Source organism: Trichomycterus rosablanca, chromosome 22 (genome assembly GCF_030014385.1).
Source record: "Trichomycterus rosablanca isolate fTriRos1 chromosome 22, fTriRos1.hap1, whole genome shotgun sequence".
In the NCBI taxonomy this organism is placed as follows: domain Eukaryota; kingdom Metazoa; phylum Chordata; class Actinopteri; order Siluriformes; family Trichomycteridae; genus Trichomycterus; species Trichomycterus rosablanca.
The window spans coordinates 13,376,761-13,397,719 of NC_086009.1; the positions used below are offsets into that span (position 1 = coordinate 13,376,761).

At 34.8% G+C, this 20,959-nt stretch overlaps 1 protein-coding gene across 2 annotated transcripts in view; it reads left to right on the plus strand.

Moving 5' to 3' along the window:
- The first annotated feature begins 17,429 nt into the window (after positions 1-17,429).
- Positions 17,430-20,959, plus strand: part of igf2bp1 (insulin-like growth factor 2 mRNA binding protein 1) — a 68,905-nt gene continuing 65,375 nt past the window's right edge. For both annotated transcript variants that reach the window (XM_063018725.1, XM_063018726.1), the window contains exons 1-2: positions 17,430-17,604; positions 18,631-18,691. In XM_063018725.1, the coding sequence (XP_062874795.1) occupies positions 17,430-17,604; positions 18,631-18,691 (236 nt within the window). The remainder of the gene's footprint in view (positions 17,605-18,630; positions 18,692-20,959) is intronic.

Below are 20,959 nucleotides of genomic sequence, written 5' to 3' on the forward strand. Positions count from 1 at the left end.
AACAAATAAATAACTCAATTGTAGATCTGAGTCAAATTCCTGTGATGTCGCACCCTTTCTCTTTAGCAGTTTTTCGTTTCCGATTGGCTTTTCGTGTCCTTATACGGTCATTACTGGCATTGTAATGATGACATTAATCATGCAGAGCTACCGTTACAAGCAATTTATGCATGTACTCGTCTAACAATTGTTTACAAATTTGTACAGATTAAGAACTATATGTTCTGATTCACGCTTTTAAAATTCATTATGCATATTTATAGTTATTTATAATATTTAAAGTAAAACTTCTTTTGGGTTAATAGAATATGACACCGTGGGACATATGGATGTGAAACAATTCTTACTTTTATATCCGTTTTATTTGCGAAAACGAATACAATCCAACACAGTCACCAATGTTTCTTCCATTGCATTAATAAAGAGGTAACACCTTAAGCAAACGAAATTTAAAACTAGGACACGTAAAGACATATCACTTTCATAAAGTAAACCTTTACAGAATATTGCAAACAATGTGAAATTTACAATGCAGCCGATGTCTAAAATTACCCCATTGTGTCATTCGCTTTGTTTACGAAAATAACTAGTTTTGTTGGGACAATTAAAGGAGGAATGGAAGAAAATGCTTTTGTGTAGCTTAAAAGATGTATTTTGTTCTAAGCTGTACGTGTTGTTTTCTGAGCTCAGTTACTGAAGCTGCAGTACCTTAGTATGGTCGCTTAGTGGTAGTAGTCACGTCCGAGTTTGTACTCTCTCTCTCTTACTCTCTCTCTCCCTCTGTATATATGTCTGTGTATATATATATATATATATACACAGACATATATACAGAGGGAGAGAGAGTAATATATATATATATATATATATATATATATATATATATATATATATATATATATATATATATATATATATAGATAGATATATAGATATATAGATATATATATAGATATACCAGATGCAGTCAGACTGTTGAACTCTTCTACTCCCCATATACTGAACATCTTATCAACACAATCTACCATACTGGACACAACTGGCACACTGTCACTTTGACAATCTTGGGATTGTTGCTGCTAGTTTTTGCTGCTACACCTTTGAAATCATGCACTTTAGTAAACAATAAGCTGCTGCAGTTGTTGTGCAATACTTGTAAATACTTTGTACTTGTACTCTTTTTAGTTTCTCAGTTTGTTCAAAATTTTTATTACTTATCATAGTTTATTCTATATTATTCTATATTTTATTCTATTTTATTTCCTTCATGTCACACACACCGAGACCTGGGAAACTGTATTTCGTTCTATCATGTACGTGGTTGAATGACAATAAAGCTGAGTCTGAGTCTGAGTCTGAGTCTGAGATATAGATATAGATAGATAGATATAGAGAGATAGATAGATATAGAGAGATAGATAGATAGATAGATAGATAGATAGATAGATAGATAGATAGATAGATAGATAGATAGATAGATAGATAGATATTTTTTATATACAGTGTATCACAAAAGTGAGTACACCCCTCACATTTCTGCAGATATTTAAGTATATCTTTTCATGGGACAACACTGACAAAATGACACTTTGACACAATGAAAAGTAGTCTGTGTGCAGCTTATATAACAGTGTAAATTTATTCTTCCCTCAAAATAACTCAATATACAGCCATTAATGTCTAAACCACCGGCAACAAAAGTGAGTACACCCCTTAGTGAAAGTTCCTGAAGTGTCAATATTTTGTGTGGCCACCATTATTTCCCAGAACTGCCTTAACTCTCCTGGGCATGGAGTTTACCAGAGCTTCACAGGTTGCCACTGGAATGCTTTTCCACTCCTCCATGACGACATCACGGAGCTGGCGGATATTCGAGACTTTGCGCTCCTCCACCTTCCGCTTGAGGATGCCCCAAAGATGTTCTATTGGGTTTAGGTCTGGAGACATGCTTGGCCAGTCCATCACCTTTACCCTCAGCCTCTTCAATAAAGCAGTGGTCGTCTTAGAGGTGTGTTTGGGGTCATTATCATGCTGGAACACTGCCCTGCGACCCAGTTTCCGGAGGGAGGGGATCATGCTCTGCTTCAGTATTTCACAGTACATATTGGAGTTCATGTGTCCCTCAATGAAATGTAACTCCCCAACACCTGCTGCACTCATGCAGCCCCAGACCATGGCATTCCCACCACCATGCTTGACTGTAGGCATGACACACTTATCTTTGTACTTCTCACCTGATTGCCACCACACATGCTTGAGACCATCTGAACCAAACAAATTAATCTTGGTCTCATCAGACCATAGGACATGGTTCCAGTAATCCATGTCCTTTGTTGACATGTCTTCAGCAACTGTTTGCGGGCTTTCTTGTGTAAAGACTTCAGAAGAGGCTTCCTTCTGGGGTGACAGCCATGCAGACCAATTTGATGTAGTGTGCGGCGTATGGTCTGAGCACTGACAGGCTGACCCCCCACCTTTTCAATCTCTGCAGCAATGCTGACAGCACTCCTGCGCCTATCTTTCAAAGACAGCAGTTGGATGTGACGCTGAGCACGTGCACTCAGCTTCTTTGGACGACCAACGCGAGGTCTGTTCTGAGTGGACCCTGCTCTTTTAAAACGCTGGATGATCTTGGCCACTGTGCTGCAGCTCAGTTTCAGGGTGTTGGCAATCTTCTTGTAGCCTTGGCCATCTTCATGTAGCGCAACAATTCGTCTTTTAAGATCCTCAGAGAGTTATTTGCCATGAGGTGCCATGTTGGAACTTTCAGTGACCAGTATGAGAGAGTGTGAGAGCTGTACTACTAAATTGAACACACCTGCTCCCTATGCACACCTGAGACCTAGTAACACTAACAAATCACATGACATTTTGGAGGGAAAATGACAAGCAGTGCTCAATTTGGACATTTAGGGGTGTAGTCTCTTAGGGGTGTACTCACTTTTGTTGCCGGTGGTTTAGACATTAATGGCTGTATTTTGAGTTATTTTGAGGGAAGAATAAATGTACACTGTTATATAAGCTGCACACAGACTACTTTTCATTGTGTCAAATTTTCATTTTGTCAGTGTTGTCCCATGAAAAGATATACTTAAATATCTGCAGAAATGTGAGGGCTGTACTCACTTTTGTGATACACTGTATATATATATATATAGGGAGAGAGGGAGAGAGGGAGAGAGGGACGGATGGATGGATGGATGGATGGATGGATGGATATTATTAAAAGTTAACGTTTAAACTGAGAAAACCCCACTGTGCTCACATCTTATTTTTGTGTTAACATTGATGAGGCCTTACTGTTTTCATATGATTCTAGCATTTTCCCCTTTTTAATGTAAAGCACTGACTGACATAGAAAGTGGTAGTCTTTTATGTCTGTCTATCATTTCCTATTTAAATGATCCTGTTTTTAGTTATTTTAACATATCAACTACAATATAAGTTTCTGTGAGATAGTGTTAACAAACCCTAATTGTTTTTTTTATCTTTAAATAGTTGATTTAGCAAAAGTATTACAAAGCATTTAATGAATTATAAATTACCATTTCTTATTTTACTGATTGAGGGTCAAATATGTTGTAAATGTGAATACTGTATAAACACTTAGCTTATACACCAACCTGCTGCTGACAAGTTTTTCGGTCAAACAAAAAGTCCATTTGACTATTTTAGACAGACAGACAGACAGACAGACAGACAGACAGACAGACAGACAGACCGATCCAGATCCAGATCCAGATCCAGATCAGCAAAAAAGTATTAAAGTACAAAAGTATTAAGTACACTTTATATACTTTTATACAGTAGTGTTCAAAAAAATAGAAGTGATTTTAAAAAAGTGAATAAAGCACAAAATCATTATAATAACTTTTATTTCCATAAATGCAAATGCACTGAAAATGCTACACTTTCAATTCTAAATCAAAACATTAACAAAATTTTGCCAGTTTGTGTTCATCCTTTACAGAAAGTTCAGAAAAATGAATATTAGGCTGTTAAAAAAAATAGCAGTGCCAGCAATTTTCATTAAAAACTCAAAAAAATTATCTATAACATGAAAAAATGTTTGAGGTTTTACTTTACTTTAAATTACTGAACTAATATTTAGTGGCAAAACAATTGTTTCTGAGATCTGTGTTGCATGGAGTCTATCAACTTCTGGCACCTCTGAACAGGTATTCCAGTCCAGAATGATTAGACTACATTCCACAGTTCTTCTGCAATTTTGGGTTTTGCCTCAAAAAAACGCACTTCAGATATCAGCCCACAAGTTCTCTATGGGATTGAGGTCAGGGGATTGGGCTGGCCACTCTATTACCTCAATCTTGTTTGTCTGTAACCAAGATGTTTTGGGTCATTGTCATGTTGAAACATCCATTTTAAGGACATTTCTTCTTCGACATAGGGCAACATGATCTCCTCAAGTATTCTGATATATTTAAACTGATCCATGATCCCTCGTATGCGATAAATAGGCGTAACACCATGGTATGAGAAACATCCCATATCATCATTTTGTACCACCATGCTTTACTGTCTTCACAGTGTACTGTGGCTTGAATTCAGTGCTCGATGGTCGTCTGACATACTGTCTACAGCCACTAGACCCAAAAAGAACAATTTTGCTTTCACCAGTCCACAAAATGTTGAGCCGTTTCTCTTTGGACCAGTCAATGTGTTCTTGGCAAATGTTAACCCATTCAGGACGCGTCTTTTTCTTAACAACGGGACTTTGCTAGGAGTTCTTGCTGGTAAATTGGCTTCACTTAATCATCTTCTGTACTCACTGGTAACTTCAGATGTTCCTAATTCTTTCTGGAGGTGATCATTGGCTATTCTTCGATCCATTTGAAGAGTAGTTCCACGCTTCCTTCTGCGTCTTTCAGGTTTTGGTTGTCACTTCAAGGCATTTGAGATCATTTTAGCTGAGCAGCCAATAATTTGCTGCACTTCTCTGTATGTTTTTCCCTCTAAAATCAACTTTTTAATCAAAGTACTCTGTTCATCAGAACAATGTCTGGAACAACCCATTTTACCCAGTATTTCAGAAGGAAACGCGCTATGACCAAGCTGTGAAACATTTGCCACCCTCCTAAATTAAATAAGGACCAAATTTGACACACGTTCTTATGCAGAATGAATGATTTCACCAATTGAACTCCTTACTGCTATTATTTTGAACAAGCCCCTTTCAATCAATGCTTCAATTACTCAGAATGAATGGCATGCATGTCCTAATTGTTGGGTTTGTTTTGTTTTCATTACTCTACTACACTTTCAAGTAAATTTTTTGCTATGTAGAAATAGCATTTCTACTAAAAACAGTGATTTATCAGGTTAATGGTGTTGGACTGCTATTTTTTTGAACACCACTGTACACCAACCTGCTGCTGACAAGTTAAGTCAAACAAAGTCTATTTGACTATTTTAGATGGACAGACAGACAGACAGACAGACAGACAGACAGACAGACAGACAGTCAGACAGTCAGTCAGTCAGTCAGTCAGTCAGTCAGTTAGATAGATAGTCAGTTAGTTATTACAGCAGCTCCAGATACATTAAAGCAAAAAAGTATTAGGGTACAAAAGTATTAAGTACAGGAGTATTCAGGTACAAAGTATTTAAGTACACAAGTAATGTTGTTAAATAAAAAGTAAAAGTATTACAAAGCATTTCATGAATTATAAATCACAATTTCTTATTCTACTGATTGAGGGTCAAATATGTTCTAAACGTGAAGGTATATACTGTATAAATCCTTAGCTTATACACCAACCTGCTGTTGACAAGTTTTTTGGTCAAACATAAAGTCCATTTGACTACTTTAGAAGACAGACAGACAGACAGACAGACAGACCGACCACTTTATTAATCCCATAGAGAAAGTCAGTTATTACAGCAGCTCCAGATACAAGTAATACGTACAAAAGTATTTAAGCACACAAGTAATGTTGTACAACGCTATGTAGTTAAATAAATACAATAAAAATGTAGTATGTAATATAAAAAACTTTAAAAAGTGTCATTGCTGTAAATATGATCAGATTATATATGTAATATGTAAATATACTAGTGCTAGATTTTGAGAAAATCTTTATTCAACATTTTTACTTTAAATTTATAGGTCAAACAAAACAAGGTGCACTATAAATATACAATTATACAAAGGTTAAAATATTATTTTAGTAAATTAGTTTTGGCTGCTTGTACTAATAACAGATAGTATATCATGCTGAAGGCACTTAAAGAGAGAAAGTATTCGTAGTATTACATTCTTGAATTGATGAATTTTCTATTTTGTAATATTTAGTTTGTTTAAAAGGTTAAAAAAGGAGTATTTGTTGAACTGCTGTGTTTTCCATTTAAAACGAAGTAAACAGATTTCTGAATGTGAGGGTTAAAAACTGCTGTGCGCGCGGAGGTGTGTACCCTACGTCACCGTTTTTTTTAAAGGCAAGCGCGTGCCTGATTGGCTCCTCTCGGCCCCGCCCCTTCCCCTCCCCCTCCTGTCTGCATGCTGGGCGCAGTAAACTGGAAAGCTTTGTCTGCATGGATTCTGGATCCAGATGAATTAAAACCAGTTAATACTCGGGACCAGAGTAATTGGTCTGGATTAATCAGGTAGTGCAGAATTAGTTTGTATACAACCACAGTATCATAAACATACACATTTTCCTTTCTTTCTTTCTTTCTTTCTTATTTTCTTATTTTTTCGCTTTCTCTTTTCGTTCACTTGGTAACATTTTAATCAAACATATCGCTTCGTTTTTAGTTAATTTGTTTAGGAAAATATGTTACTGTATATCGTTTTTTACTTGTCTATTATTTTATCGAATTAGTGTTTGTAAATTCTTTGCAACTTCACATTTAAAATACAATCAGCTTGTATAAAACTAATTCCTAATCTGTATTATTTAATTATTATGTGTAAAGTTATTTAAATAGAGATATCTCTTTAAGGTCCGATTTATATTTGCATTTTGACAAGTTTTTGCGTTTAAAATGCACTTTAGTGTTGTTGGATTGTTGAACAAAGGCTTCAAATATGCTAAGAATGTACACAACACGTGTGATCTATAGGTTTTAAATACATTTTACAGCAAACCTTACTCATATAAAGGACTCTTTCTTAATGTAAGTAGTTTTACAATGGTATTTTATTTACACCCAAAACACAAAGTGAATAAGGTTTGTTGTTTTAGCTTTTATTTATATATTTTTTTGTTTAATTATAGGAATAAACACGTTTTAATTATAACAATGTTACATGTAAAAAGTGTGAAAGCATTTACACTTGTTTGATTAAAGTTTGAGTCTTATTTATGAGACTTTTACTTTTATATAATACATTATGTTGTAATTGTTTTAATCTAATCTAATTATTGAAAATTGGTAACTTTACTTTTATATAGTACATTATATTGTAATTGTTTTAATCTAATTATTGAAAATTGGTAACTTTACTTTTATATAATACATTATATTGTAATTGTTTTAATCTAATTATTAAAAATTGGTAACTTTACACATTCATTTTTTGGATAATTTTCCAAGTGTCTTACATTCAAAGCACAGATCAGAACATAAGAGGTGTTAAATAAAAATTATATTTAAAATAAAATGATTTATGGGCATTAAACAACAATTTCAACCACATTTAATTCTACTTTTTCATTAAAGTCAGTTGTCAAATTGATTCAAGTCAATGAAATTCTATTAAAGTGTAATTAAAATAGCATTTGTTTAAGTTAACTTAGATTAGTAAATGTGATTTTAATTACTTTTGCTTAGATCAAGGATTATTGAATGGTATTTCATTTGTATAATACTGGCACTTAAGGTAGCCTAATAAAAATAAATTAGCTAGTATTTTTTTGGTATTTTATTGATTAATATAATGCTTTGTGACTGTTTTATTATTTGTGCAACTGACACCTTATAATAAAACACAAAATATGTAGGCTTTGTCTTGCTGTTGTACAGAAAATCTTCCATAGTTATGGAAGTTATTATTTTGTGCTAATGTTGAATTAAATTGTGACATTCTTTGAAACGGTCTCTGAATTTTGATGTTACAAATCAGTATTCTTCAAATTAGATTAACTGTTAAATTCCATGTTTATTGAATAAACATTTTTGTACCAATTATGTAGCAGTTTTTAAATGGATTCAAATTCAGTTATATAAAAAGATTACCCTTATTAAGAACTAATCATTTTTTGTATGTTTGGTGTGTTTGTTCATCTTTTATTAGTCTTTATTAATGGACACTTATTTATTATTAAGCTTTATTTTCCTCTCTGCTCTTACATTGCTGTACCTAAACTCCTACAAATACAACACACAACCATGTAATTAATTACCAACTTGTCATTGCAGTGCTAAGAATGGTCTGCTACTTAAATAGCACCTGTTTAGGGAGGATCCTATGGTAGTCTCATTCGACTAATGTTGGGGCTAACAAAGTGTACGGAACAACATTTGGGTAATTTTTAAATTAATGTATTGTTTAGGGGAAAAATAAAATTAACTACAATAGGTGTGCACAGGATCTTATAATTGGAGCTGTGGGATTACATTTAAACTCATGTTAAGTAGTAGTCAGTGACACCTACCATCAATTAAAGTGTCTCTGATTTATCCTATATAAAGTTCAGCTGTTCTAGTAGGATTTTTCTGATAGTTGTTCCTTACAGCAAAGGGCATGATCTGCAAAGAACCTAAAGTATCAAAGGGATGTACTTGTTAAATAGTATCAGTCAGCAGAGTGGTTTAAAAAATTTACATATACCATGGAACACAGCAAAGGTCATCAACAAGTGAATACAATGTGGCACAACAGCAACATTAAAGGTGGCAAGAAAAACTACATAGAGTCTGCAAAAAGCAAGTGGGAAAACGTGCTACAGTCTGATGAGACCAGGGTTAAAATTTTTGGTCATAATTCCAAAAGATATGTTTAATGCAAAAACACTGTGCATCACCAAAAGACGTATGGGGTTGGCAGTATTATGCTTTGGTTTTTTTTTATTGGCTGGAACTTGGGCTTTTGTCAAGATGTAGGATTTCATGTACAGGTAAACATTTTGGCACAAAACATTCTGAAGATGAAGAGGAATTTCACCTTTTAGCATAACAACCAACCATTTATTGCAAAGGTCTATTCACATATGTTAATGGTTGTGAATAAGGAGTAGAATTTCTTGGCAACTTAGTTGACAGAAGCATGGTGATCCATAACTAGGGCAACATAAATATGTATTAAAAAACTGTGAACCAGGTGACATATTTCTCTGTTGTATTTACTGTTGTATGTTGGACTTTAGATATGCCTGCATCAGGGAGAACCTTTTGGTTGGAGTTTCTTTTAATTGAATTGCCCTAGGTGGTATAAATACCGGAGTGTTATTAAAACCTTTCTACTCAAAATACCTTTACAATGTTTATTATCATGACATCTTGGGGGGTAACCCAAGTTAAAAATTGTCTGTAGTAAATGTGCAAACCCCATTTCCAACAAAGTTGGGATATGGCCAATATGTTTACTTATCAACTTCAATGAATTTTGTAAATATGAACACATCTAGTTTATGAACATGCCAAAAAAAAAGCATATATGCAATTTGCCCATGAAATTGGCTTTTGCATCTTTCTCTGATGACAGATGAGAACAGAGAACTTAATGTCCGTTTTTCCAGAAAACAAGCTGGACCGTGGACTCATCTGACCACAGGACGTTTTCACTGTTCTTCGGACCATTTAAGGGGAGCTTGGGCCCATAGAACTCAAAGGTGTTTCTGTATAGAATTGATGTACAACTTTGTCTTTGTGTTTTAGAGTTTCACAGCAGACTGTATTAAAAGACAATGGTTTTTGGAAGTACTCCCTAGTCCATTTTTTTTACTGTTTTACAAAACGTCCCAACTTATCTGGAAATGAAGGTTGTAATTAATTTTAAAGATACGTTTTGTTTGTATGACTTGCTACAACTTTATTTGCATTTCAATAAATGTGATGTAGACTTTTTAGGCTCATGACCCACAGTGCCTTCAATTCGGAAACCATAGAATCCTTTATTACAGAAAAACACTACCCTGGAGATTTTTTATTGTGTTTTTCAACAAATACACTATACAATAGTAATAAAAAAGTGATACCACAGTTCTTTCGGTTCATTTCAACCTAAACAGCAATTAGGTCTAGTTTATATAGTGGCACAGCGTTGCAGCAGCAGATAATGTTGGTGCTAAATAGTTCCAGGGTTCTGAAAATCTGGGTTCAATCTTAACCTTCAATTATCTGAGTGGAGCATTTTTCCACATAACCTTATGGGATCCCCTCTACCTGTTAAGCTTGTAAAAAATTTAGGAGACTTCACTACTACAATTTGTCACTCTGAGTTCATGAGTAGTGTACAATGTTGTACAATCTCCTTTTACTAGTTTTTAAAACACTAAGAATATAAAGATTAAATTAGGTGGATGGGGTCAAAGCCCAGTTCTAAAAGCACAACATTGCAGAGTTTTTCTGTATACTTTTTTTTTTACAAATCTGATTCAGGTAAAGTCTCACATTTTGCTTCTAGTGCTGAGTTAAGTTTAGTATAATAATACTTGTTACTACCCTAAACTTTTAAAGTAGATTGATAAGACGATAATACATTGTGTGCAATTTAAGATGAGAATGGCTCTCTATATTTGGAGTTTGACAGCTTTAAAACAGGTATTTTCCTTATGATGGCTTATCTGCTGATGTAAATCACACCACTGTTTCTCAAGTTACCTTCCAACATAATATACTGCTAGTCCCAATCCAACAAAGATGGCAAAGCTTATCAATCACCTTACAGCCAACCAGGCTGTATATCTTGGGCAGGTATGTTGAATTAAGGTTAGAACTATATTTTGTGATATTGCACATATTTAGATATGATATAGTCTATGGGGTAGAGCTGTGGGTTACCAACTAAAAGGTTTAAATCCTGGCTCCAGCTTTCAAAGAAGCTAGGATGTGTGAGTTAAGAATTTCATTGTACTGTACATGTGTATATGTATAGTTTTCTCTACACAGCAAAAGAAAATGTATTTTAATGAAACGACTGAAGGAAATAACTTTGATGAAGCTACATTTGCAGGTATAACAATGACAACAATGGGAGCTAATCAAATCAAATTTTATTTGTCACATACATAGTCATACACAGTACAACTGGCAGTGAAATGCTTTAGTGAAACATAGCTAAAAAGTCTATTTCAGGTTTAAAATTGTACCCCCCCCCCCCCCCCCCCCCCCATGCTTTTCTTTTACTACTGGAAGGTACAGTTATTTCAGAACAAAATCTAGGTTGTATCCTAGATGTATAAGTAGTGGATGGTGTAAGATTTGATGCAACTTGTCATACACTGGCATAAAACCTGGGACTCATGGTCAATCAAAAATAAGTACAAACTAATCTATAGATAGAACTTGTTAATAGTATATTCTATGTAAACTTTTCCATTGCTTGTATATGTAAATTAAATTAGAGAAGGGATTTTAGCTATGTATGAAGTTTTAGTGACCTTACAAACTAGACTCAATGTTTAAATTAATATGGTTTAATATGTTAGAAGAAACAATGTTACTGATAAGTTCACCATATAAAAAGTTTATCTGGGTTTAAAGGTATCACCTTTTTGTAATGTTGTAGTATACCAAACAGCATTTGGGTATACTAGCATTTAGTTTAAAATCTTGAATGTAATTGTGTTGGTAAAAAGCCAACATTTTTAAAAATAGATTACCAATAAAACAGGAATTTTGTAACAAAAAGTGAAGTCTTATTTTCTTTGTGTTTTGTGATAGGCATCAAGTTAGGCATCAAAAAGCAGTTTGAAATACCAGTGCTTTGTTTACATGCCAGACTGCCACTTTCTATGTAATGACAAGGTATATACTTATACCAGTCCTTACATAACAATGCAAAAATATATAAATAAATTAAAGAATTAATAAGTAAGTAAAAATAAATTAGTAATGGTTATATTAGGGGGTAATAGTTATTTTCTAATTTAGTGCAAAAATGAAAATCAGTTGCCATGATTTTCTAGTAGTGTTTACCATATGACACAACTTTGCCATCTGAACTGGAACTTTGGGTCAACAAAAGCTGCTAATGTCTGCTCTTGTGCCACTTGTAAATGAGGTAAAAACCATACCCATGTGGCACAATCAGCACATATGCAAGGCAAATAAGCCACAAGTACTTTCAGTCTTTCTTGCATTGTAAGTCACATGACATTTGTATCTCGGGTAAATGAAACTGTGTTCTGCAGAAGTTAGAACACCATGTACCAAAGATGACAGGATGACAGATGAAAGTGAAAATGTAAAGCTGTTGGGCTGTTTTAGTATTTTCTTGGTTATTACGACAATTCAGTGTAGTTACAACATATTTTACATCTTAAGGGACCTTGAAACAATGTATCATAATGCCATAGCAAATTATAATATTAGTTATTATTATAGTATTATTGTAATGTTGTCTACCTACACTGTACTGTCTTGCACTTTTTGTTCTATGTTGCACCTTGGACCTGGAGGAACGTTGTTTAGTTTCAGTATGTAATTGTATATAGCTAAAATGACAATAAACCTCTCTTGACTCGACAATGTATCATAATGCCATAGCAAATGTCCTATTGAAAAACACAGACTGTATACACGCATGCAGTCCCTAGTCAGAAGTGTGTGCACATGTGTGTGTGACTATTTAACCACAATGATTGTGTTCATGATGTGTAAGGTATGAGATCTGATATTTGATGCCCATATTTGATGTTTAAAATACATCTTAAGGGACCTTGAAACAATATCATAATGCCATAGCAAATTTCCTATTGAAAAACACAGACTGTATACATGCATTCAGTCCCTAGTCAGAAGCGTGTGCGTGTGTGTGTAACTAACCACAATGATTGTGTTCATGATGTGTAAGGTATAAGATCTGATATTTGATGCCCATATTTGATGTTTAAAATACATCTTAAGGGACCGTGAAACAATGTATCATAATTCCATAGCAAATGTCCTATTGAAAAACACAGACTGTATGCATGCATGCAGTCCCTAGTCAGAAGTGTGTGTGTGTGTGACTAACCACAATGGTTGTGTTCATGATGTGTAAGGTATAAGATCTGATATTTGATGTTTAAAATACATCTTAAGGGACAGTGAAACAATGTATCATAATGCCATAGCAAATGTCCTATTGAAAAACACAGACTGTATACATGCATGCAGTCCCTAGTCAGAAGTGTGTGCACATGTGTGTGTGTGTGTGTGTGTGTGACTATTTAACCACAATGATTGAACTTTGCCCTCCTTTTAAACATGGCCAATGCTTCATTCTACTCTGACAGTATTTATATTTATTATGGCTGCACTATTGTTTTTTAGAACATGCAATTTATTTATTTACCCCACTATTACCTCACTACTGTGTGTTTTATAGTTTTTATTCTTTATATTTAAGATTCTTACACATACGTGTGCTTTGTGTATTTGTATATCATTTTTTTGCTTCTATTCTTACTTATTGTATGTGTAAGCACCGTTGGATTGCTACTCAATTTCGTTGTACACTGTGCAATGACAATAAAGGCATCTTATCTTAATGTATAAGATCTGATGTTTGATGCCCATATTTGATGCTTAAAATACATCTTAAGGGACCTTGAAACAATATCATAATGCCATAGCAAATGTCCTATTGAAAACAGACTGTATAATGCATGCAGTCCCTAGTCAGAAGTGTGTTCATATGTGTATGTGTGTGGGTGTGTATGTACCTCATGTTAACTGCACAGAAATGTATATTTCTAACCCGTCATGTTATGAAGCGAGTATTAGGAAAGTTTGTGAAACTGTTTGAAATCAGGCACGAAACCACGCTCTATAAGGACTACTTAACCACAATGGTTGTGTTCATGATGTGTAACGTGTAAGATCTGAAGGCAAAACCCTTCTTTAAGCTTGTGAGAAGTGAGTCCCTAGTCAGAAGTGTGTGCACATGTGTGTGTGTGTGTGTGTGACTATTTAACCACAATGATTGTGTTCATGATGTGTAAGGTATGAGATCTGATATTTGATGCCCATATTTGATGTTTAAAATACATCTTAAGGGACCTTGAAACAATATCATAATGCCATAGCAAATTTCCTATTGAAAAACACAGACTGTATACATGCATGCAGTCCCTAGTCAGAAGTGTGTGCATGTGTGTGTGTGTGTGTAACTAACCACAATGATTGTGTTCATGATGTGTAAGGTATAAGATCTGATATTTGATGCCCATATTTGATGTTTAAAATACATCTTAAGGGACCGTGAAACAATGTATCATAATTCCATAGCAAATGTCCTATTGAAAAACACAGACTGTATGCATGCATGCAGTCCCTAGTCAGAAGTGTGTGCACATATGTGTGTGTGTGTGTGTGTGACTATTTAACCACAATGATTGAACTTTGCCCTCCTTTTAAACATGGCCAATGCTTCATTCTACTCTGACAGTATTTATATTTATTATGGCTGCACTATTGTTTTTTAGAACATGCAATTTATTCTGTGCAATATCCTAAGCCACTCAGGGCATGTGCAATACCCCACTACTACCTCACTACTGTGTGTTTTATAGTTTTTATTCTTTATATTTAAGATTCTTACACATACGTGTGCTTTGTGTATTTGTATATCATTTTTTTGCTTCTATTCTTACTTATTGTATGTGTAAGCACCGTTGGATTGCTACTCAATTTCGTTGTACACTGTGCAATGACAATAAAGGCATCTTATCTTAATGTATAAGCTCTGATGTTTGATGCCCATATTTGATGTTTAAAATACATCTTAAGGGACCTTGAAACAATGTATCATAATGCCATAGCAAATGTCCTATTGAAAACAGACTGTATAATGCATGCAGTCCCTAGTCAGAAGTGTGTTCATATGTGTATGTGTGTGGGTGTGTATGTACCTCATGTTAACTGCACAGAAATGTATATTTCTAACCCATCATGTTATGAAGCGAGTATTAGGAAAGTTTGTGAAACTGTTTGAAATCAGGCACGAAACCACGCTCTATAAGAACTACTTAACCACAATGGTTGTGTTCATGATGTGTAACGTGTAAGATCTGAATGCAAAACCCTTCTTTAAGCTTGTGAGAAGCCATTTTCTGTGAAACGGGGCCGGTACTGCCGCCACGTGTACAATCTGCGAGTCCTTAAAGAACAAATAAGCTGTAGCTCTTCTCACCGACTCACAGCTTTGCCATGGGAAAGAATGATCACTTTGTGTCGTATGAACAGAAATTACATACAGAAAACGAGGGAAGCCATCAAACACGGAGTGTGCATGTGGAAGGTCTTGGGTAACTGTTGATTCGCACACTTCCTGGTGGTAGGCGGGATGCAGCAGCAGGCCGTGCACTTTCACATACCTCCATTTTGACTTCAATTCAAAGTCTATGTGCTATATGTTGCTGTACAGAAACAAAGTAAACACATTGATCAGATGTTACAATGTAGCGTTATCGGTATTGCTACAGATACAATGTTCCGACTATGTTGCAGCATCGTGTTTTACTCGGGCACATAGACTACGCGAATACAACTATACTTGCTTAAAACGTATAATGCATTAAATGGACATATAGGCCTATTTTGAACAAGCCATGGCCCTGGTGCTGTAACCAAAAAAGCTTTGGCAGTGTGTGGTGGAGGAAGCGTTTAGTAGCTTTGCTGCTTTGTGTAAATAAAGCATTATAAAACAAATAGTTCCGGTCCTAAAATCTGATTGGCTGAGCCGTGTTCGAAGCCGTTGTAAAATCCTCGATATACGCGCGCCTATGACCACCTCACATCATTCCGTATTAATACGCCAGTGAAAAGAAAAAATACAAACTTGGTTGAACACTATTTTAAGTCGTGTACTATACATGGAAATGTCCAGATTAATATAAACAGTAATCATAATCATTAGTCCAAGACATAGTGTTATAGTGTTTGTGGAGGAATGTTTATTAAGAATTTTATAGCAACACTGTTCACGGACTACTTGATTTCGTGGAAGAATGCTTTCTGTAAGTGTTTTTGTAAATAAAAACATTTATAAATTGAACATTGTATTATATTTTATGTTGAATCATAGCAGTAACGCACGGTCTCGTGGCTTATTGCTTTTATAAAACGGCGGTCAACTTAATAAAATATATACAATATAACAATGTTCATTCTTCCGCGAAATCAGGTAGTCCGTTAACAGTGTTGTTAGGCAACGTGAGGGCGAACATAACATTCTTTATAAACATTCCTCCACAAACACTATTACACTATTTCTTGGACTAATGATTACTGGATGATTACTGTTTATATTAATCTGGACATTGCCATGTATAGTACATGAGTTAAAATAGTGTTCAACCAAGTTTGTATTTTTTCTTTTCGGTGGCGTATTAATATGGAATGATGTGAGGTGGTCATAGGTGCGCGTATATCAAGGCTTCGAACGCGGCTCAGCCAATCAGATTTTAGGACCAGCACTATTTGTTTTATAAAATACATTAGGCGCTGTAACCAAAAAAGCTCTGGAAGTGTATGCAGTGTGTGGTGGAAGAAGCGTTTTTATTTAGTAGATTTGCTGATCGTTGGCCCTTTGTGTAAAATACATTTGTGACATTATATTCACGACATCCTTTGGAAACCAACACAACTGGAATCCACGGGCAACCCATCATTGAAGCCGTGCATGTGTATGTATATAGGTGCAGATAGCGCAGAGCCCTACTACTACCCGATAATTAAAAAAAAAAAACGCATTGCACAGGACTCCCTGGCTCAACACACACCCAACTACTCCTGCACTAGACACACACACACGCGCCGACGAAGACCGGCCCCCTTTAGCCAGCGACTCCTACATACCACGTGGTTTCCTCTTTGCAAACAAAAAATTAGCAAACGCGAGTAGCCGAAGAGGCGGTGCCGTCGTCAGGCAGTAGGAATTGTATGACAGTGCAGGGTACAGCTCTACTCTGAGGGATAGACAGAGGAAAGAATTTCTCTCGATCCCGCCATATCTCTACCACTATTACACCAGAACCACCATCACATTTTATTCAGAGCGACACCGCTTGCTACATCGTGCCAGGATTGCTACAGTCCAGGATTCCTACTATAGTCGCCGGACTCGATCAGGCTGCAGCGTTAGTGTTAGTAAGCGAACTTTCCTGTTTATTTTAGGATTTTTTTTTTCCAAAAAACTAAATTCCTTCGTTTTAGGTGCAACGTGTTACAATTTGCACGTAATAAAACGATCGCACGGTAGATTTAAAAAGTTTATTTGAAGTTTTTTTTGGGGAGGAAATAGTGAAAACATTTTCACAATGAACAAGCTATACATTGGAAATCTGAATGAAAACGTGACCGCAGAGGACTTGATTAAGACCTTCGAAGACCACAAGATTCCCTACTCTGGGCAGTTTCTAATGAAGACTGGATATGCGTTTGTTGATTGCCCGGACGACCAATGGGCCATGAAAGCAATCGAAACATTTTCTGGTTAGTAACATACTCTATTTGACCTATTGTTGTTGTTCTACTATAACAGAGATAATACAACTAAGTTCCTACAGCACTGTGTACGTTAATGTAATACAATAATGTAATTTGTGCTTTTTTGTTTTGTTTTGTTTGTTTAAAACAATGTAATGTAATGCAATGTAAGACCTATTTAATTAAGGCAAAGCATGCAAAAGAACTTATTCATTACAATGATTGTCTGTCTAGCCAAGGCTGTTTAATTCACAAAAGCTTACTCGCTGTGTAACCCTGATATGGTTGTATTGATTGACAGTGCTGATATGCAGCACAAACATAACACGAATTGAATCTGTAATTATTCTCTTAAAAGCTTAGTTAAAATCTTTTTAAAAATCCAGCTTCCTAGTGAAAATGCCACCACTCCCCCTTTTGGCTAACAGGCCACTACAGTAAGATAAACCACGTAACATGTATAGCCTCTAGGCTTGTAGTAGCCTAAAACACGTAAAGGAATAATAATAATAATATTACAGGTAAATGCAACGCACTGATTCACACAATACTTTATATGTTGTGTTGTGTGTACATATGTTACATGTTATGCGATGATTCCAATAAGACCAAAGTACTGCTTTAGCAGTGTTTTTATACATGTGGGCCGATCTGTATTTATTTGTTAACTTATATGTAGGCTGAACATGTACACAAAAAGCAAAATGAGTCAAAAAGCAAAATGAGTCAATAAACAAACTACAGTTCAGCCATTCTGCTAAGTGAGTCATGTAATATTCTTAGAAAGAGTTCAGTCCACACATGAGCTGCGTGTAGCCTGTGCACTCGATTAACTAGTTATTGTTGTTAATATTAGAACTTGTTTGCATTGAACCAAATTATTTATGATAATAACGTGATTGTAGTAATTAAAAGTTTGGAATAAATATTATTAATATATATATATACGCCAAACTGGACCTGTTTAATGGAATAAAGTTAATCTGTTTTTTTTTTTTTGTCTTTCTTTCTTTGTGTTTTTTTTTTTTTAAGGCAAAGTGGAACTTCACGGCAAACGAATTGAGGTCGAACACTCTGTCCCTAAGAAACAAAGGTATTTGGATTTATTATGAGGCTGTATTTATTTCTTGCATACGTAAATGCATGAATTCGTATTATATTTATCAATCAATCTTGTGATGTTGATTTACTTCACATTTACTTTCATTCTGCTGACTATAAAATTCTGGGTTTGTTATTTAAACATACTTTACATCTAATTGCTTTAAACACTGAGCAAATCTAGACTTAGTTGTGCTAAGATAATGAGTACATTGTGTTTATGGACGAATGACATGTTTTTTAGTGTTTGTCTAAAACTTGCGTTTTTTGTTTTGTTTTTTTTACGTTTGCTTGCTGTTTTTATTCATTCATTCATTTGTTGCAATGTATTTGCTAAAATGCTGTGTTGAATCTGAATGTAGTGCCTTGGCCTAATTTAAGGCCTATGCCTCGATGGCTCTTGATCATGGTATACATATACACACACTATCGTCTTGTGCACACGTTACACACCTATTTAATATATATATATATATATATATATATATAAGAAATATTCTTTTTTTTAAAGTCGTATTTGGTGTTTCATGGTTGTACATTGTTTTCTGAGCCAATTTGACTTTTTTTTTTATTGAGGTTTTTTTAATAGTTCTCCACCCTGAACACCTTTGCTCAAGCCACCTTTAGCTTATTATATAATTAGCATAGCCATTTAACAATCGATTTATGTAACACATACACACGTAAGTCTTGGCTGGAAATAAATACAATGCAAACTAAGTGAAATATGCCAAATAAAAGCAAACGGCACATGTTTATGTACATTTTAATGATTTAAATACATTCAATGTATTCCAGTGATTAGGCAAACGTCAATGATTGATGATTTATTCCTTTAATAATACATGCATGACCGTAACACTTGTAGTAAAATTTTGGATTTTTCTTTTTACACGTAAAACACGTCTTTGCACATGTTCTGTAAGTTTGCGCCTTTTCATTGCGCACAAATTTAATAAACAATTAGAACTAAATTAAAACCAACACACTGGAATGACACGTGGTGACCATCACTGCGTAGAAATAATCCAACGTCAGCAAATAAGAAAATGGCGTTCATAGTAGCCCTGTGGTGAGCCCCCCACTAGAGGTGCTTACAGGGCTAGAAATATCTAATACATACACTGTAAATAATCTTAATCTTGGGTAAAACGTTGCTAAATAATAATTAACGTAGTTGTTAATAGTATTGTAACAATAGAAGGAGCTTAGTGGTCACGACAGCCTAGTCTGTATATAAAATGAAATACGCCTGCAACATGTAGCAAAGCGTTGTGTGTACATACCTCAATTAGTATGAACGCTATAGTCTTTTGTCTTTTCATCTTATGTATTTATCGTCTTTAAACACATGAAGAAAATATGAATAAATATTAATAATTATATAATAAACAGGGAAGTTCCATAGGCTCTATAAAGAGTGTTGAATGTTAATTAGGTCAAAGGTATCGTTGATCTACGGCCGCCATTTTGACTCGCCTACATATGGCTGTGTAGGTTCGTGTACCATACTCACAAGGCATTTAGCCCGAGACTGCCTGCACTTACTTGTTAACGTGGTCTAGCACACGTTCACTTTTTCTTTTAACTACACTGAGTAGATTTCTGAAGCTTTTATCATGCAGTATTAAAACAATAACAATTGTAGGGTGAATAGTGTAGTAGGTTTTCTTGTGTGGCAGTTGTAGGATCAGTAGTTTCCTTTCGTTTGCACCTCTTAAGCCTGATAACACTAGTCCTTATCTAGGTGTCTGAAAGTGCATTAGGAAAATAATCATTAAGTATGAAAATCATTGTTTCTAAGTTTTAAAAGGAAGTGTATTTATATTCAGCAATTAAAATGAATAAAAACAGAACCTTATGAAGTCCTAAATGTCTAAATTGTATCCATAAAGACATATTAGCATATACTTTTATAGTAATGCATCTTCGTTTAAGATGGTAGATGGTATCTATGACTTTATAACGATGGCTGTGTAGGTTCGTGTACCATACTCACAAGGCATTTAGCCTGAGACTGCCTGCACTTACTTGTTAACGTGGTCTAGTACACATTCACTTTTTCTTTTAACTACACTGAGTAGATTTCTGAAGTTTTTATTATGCAGTATTAAAACAATAACAATTGTAGGGTGAATAGTGTAGTAGATTTTCTTGTCTAAAGTGTGGCAGTTGTAGGATCAGTAGTTTCCTTTCGTTTGAATAAAAACAGGAGCTTATGAAGTCTTAAATTTCTAAATTGTAGCCATATATCTTATGT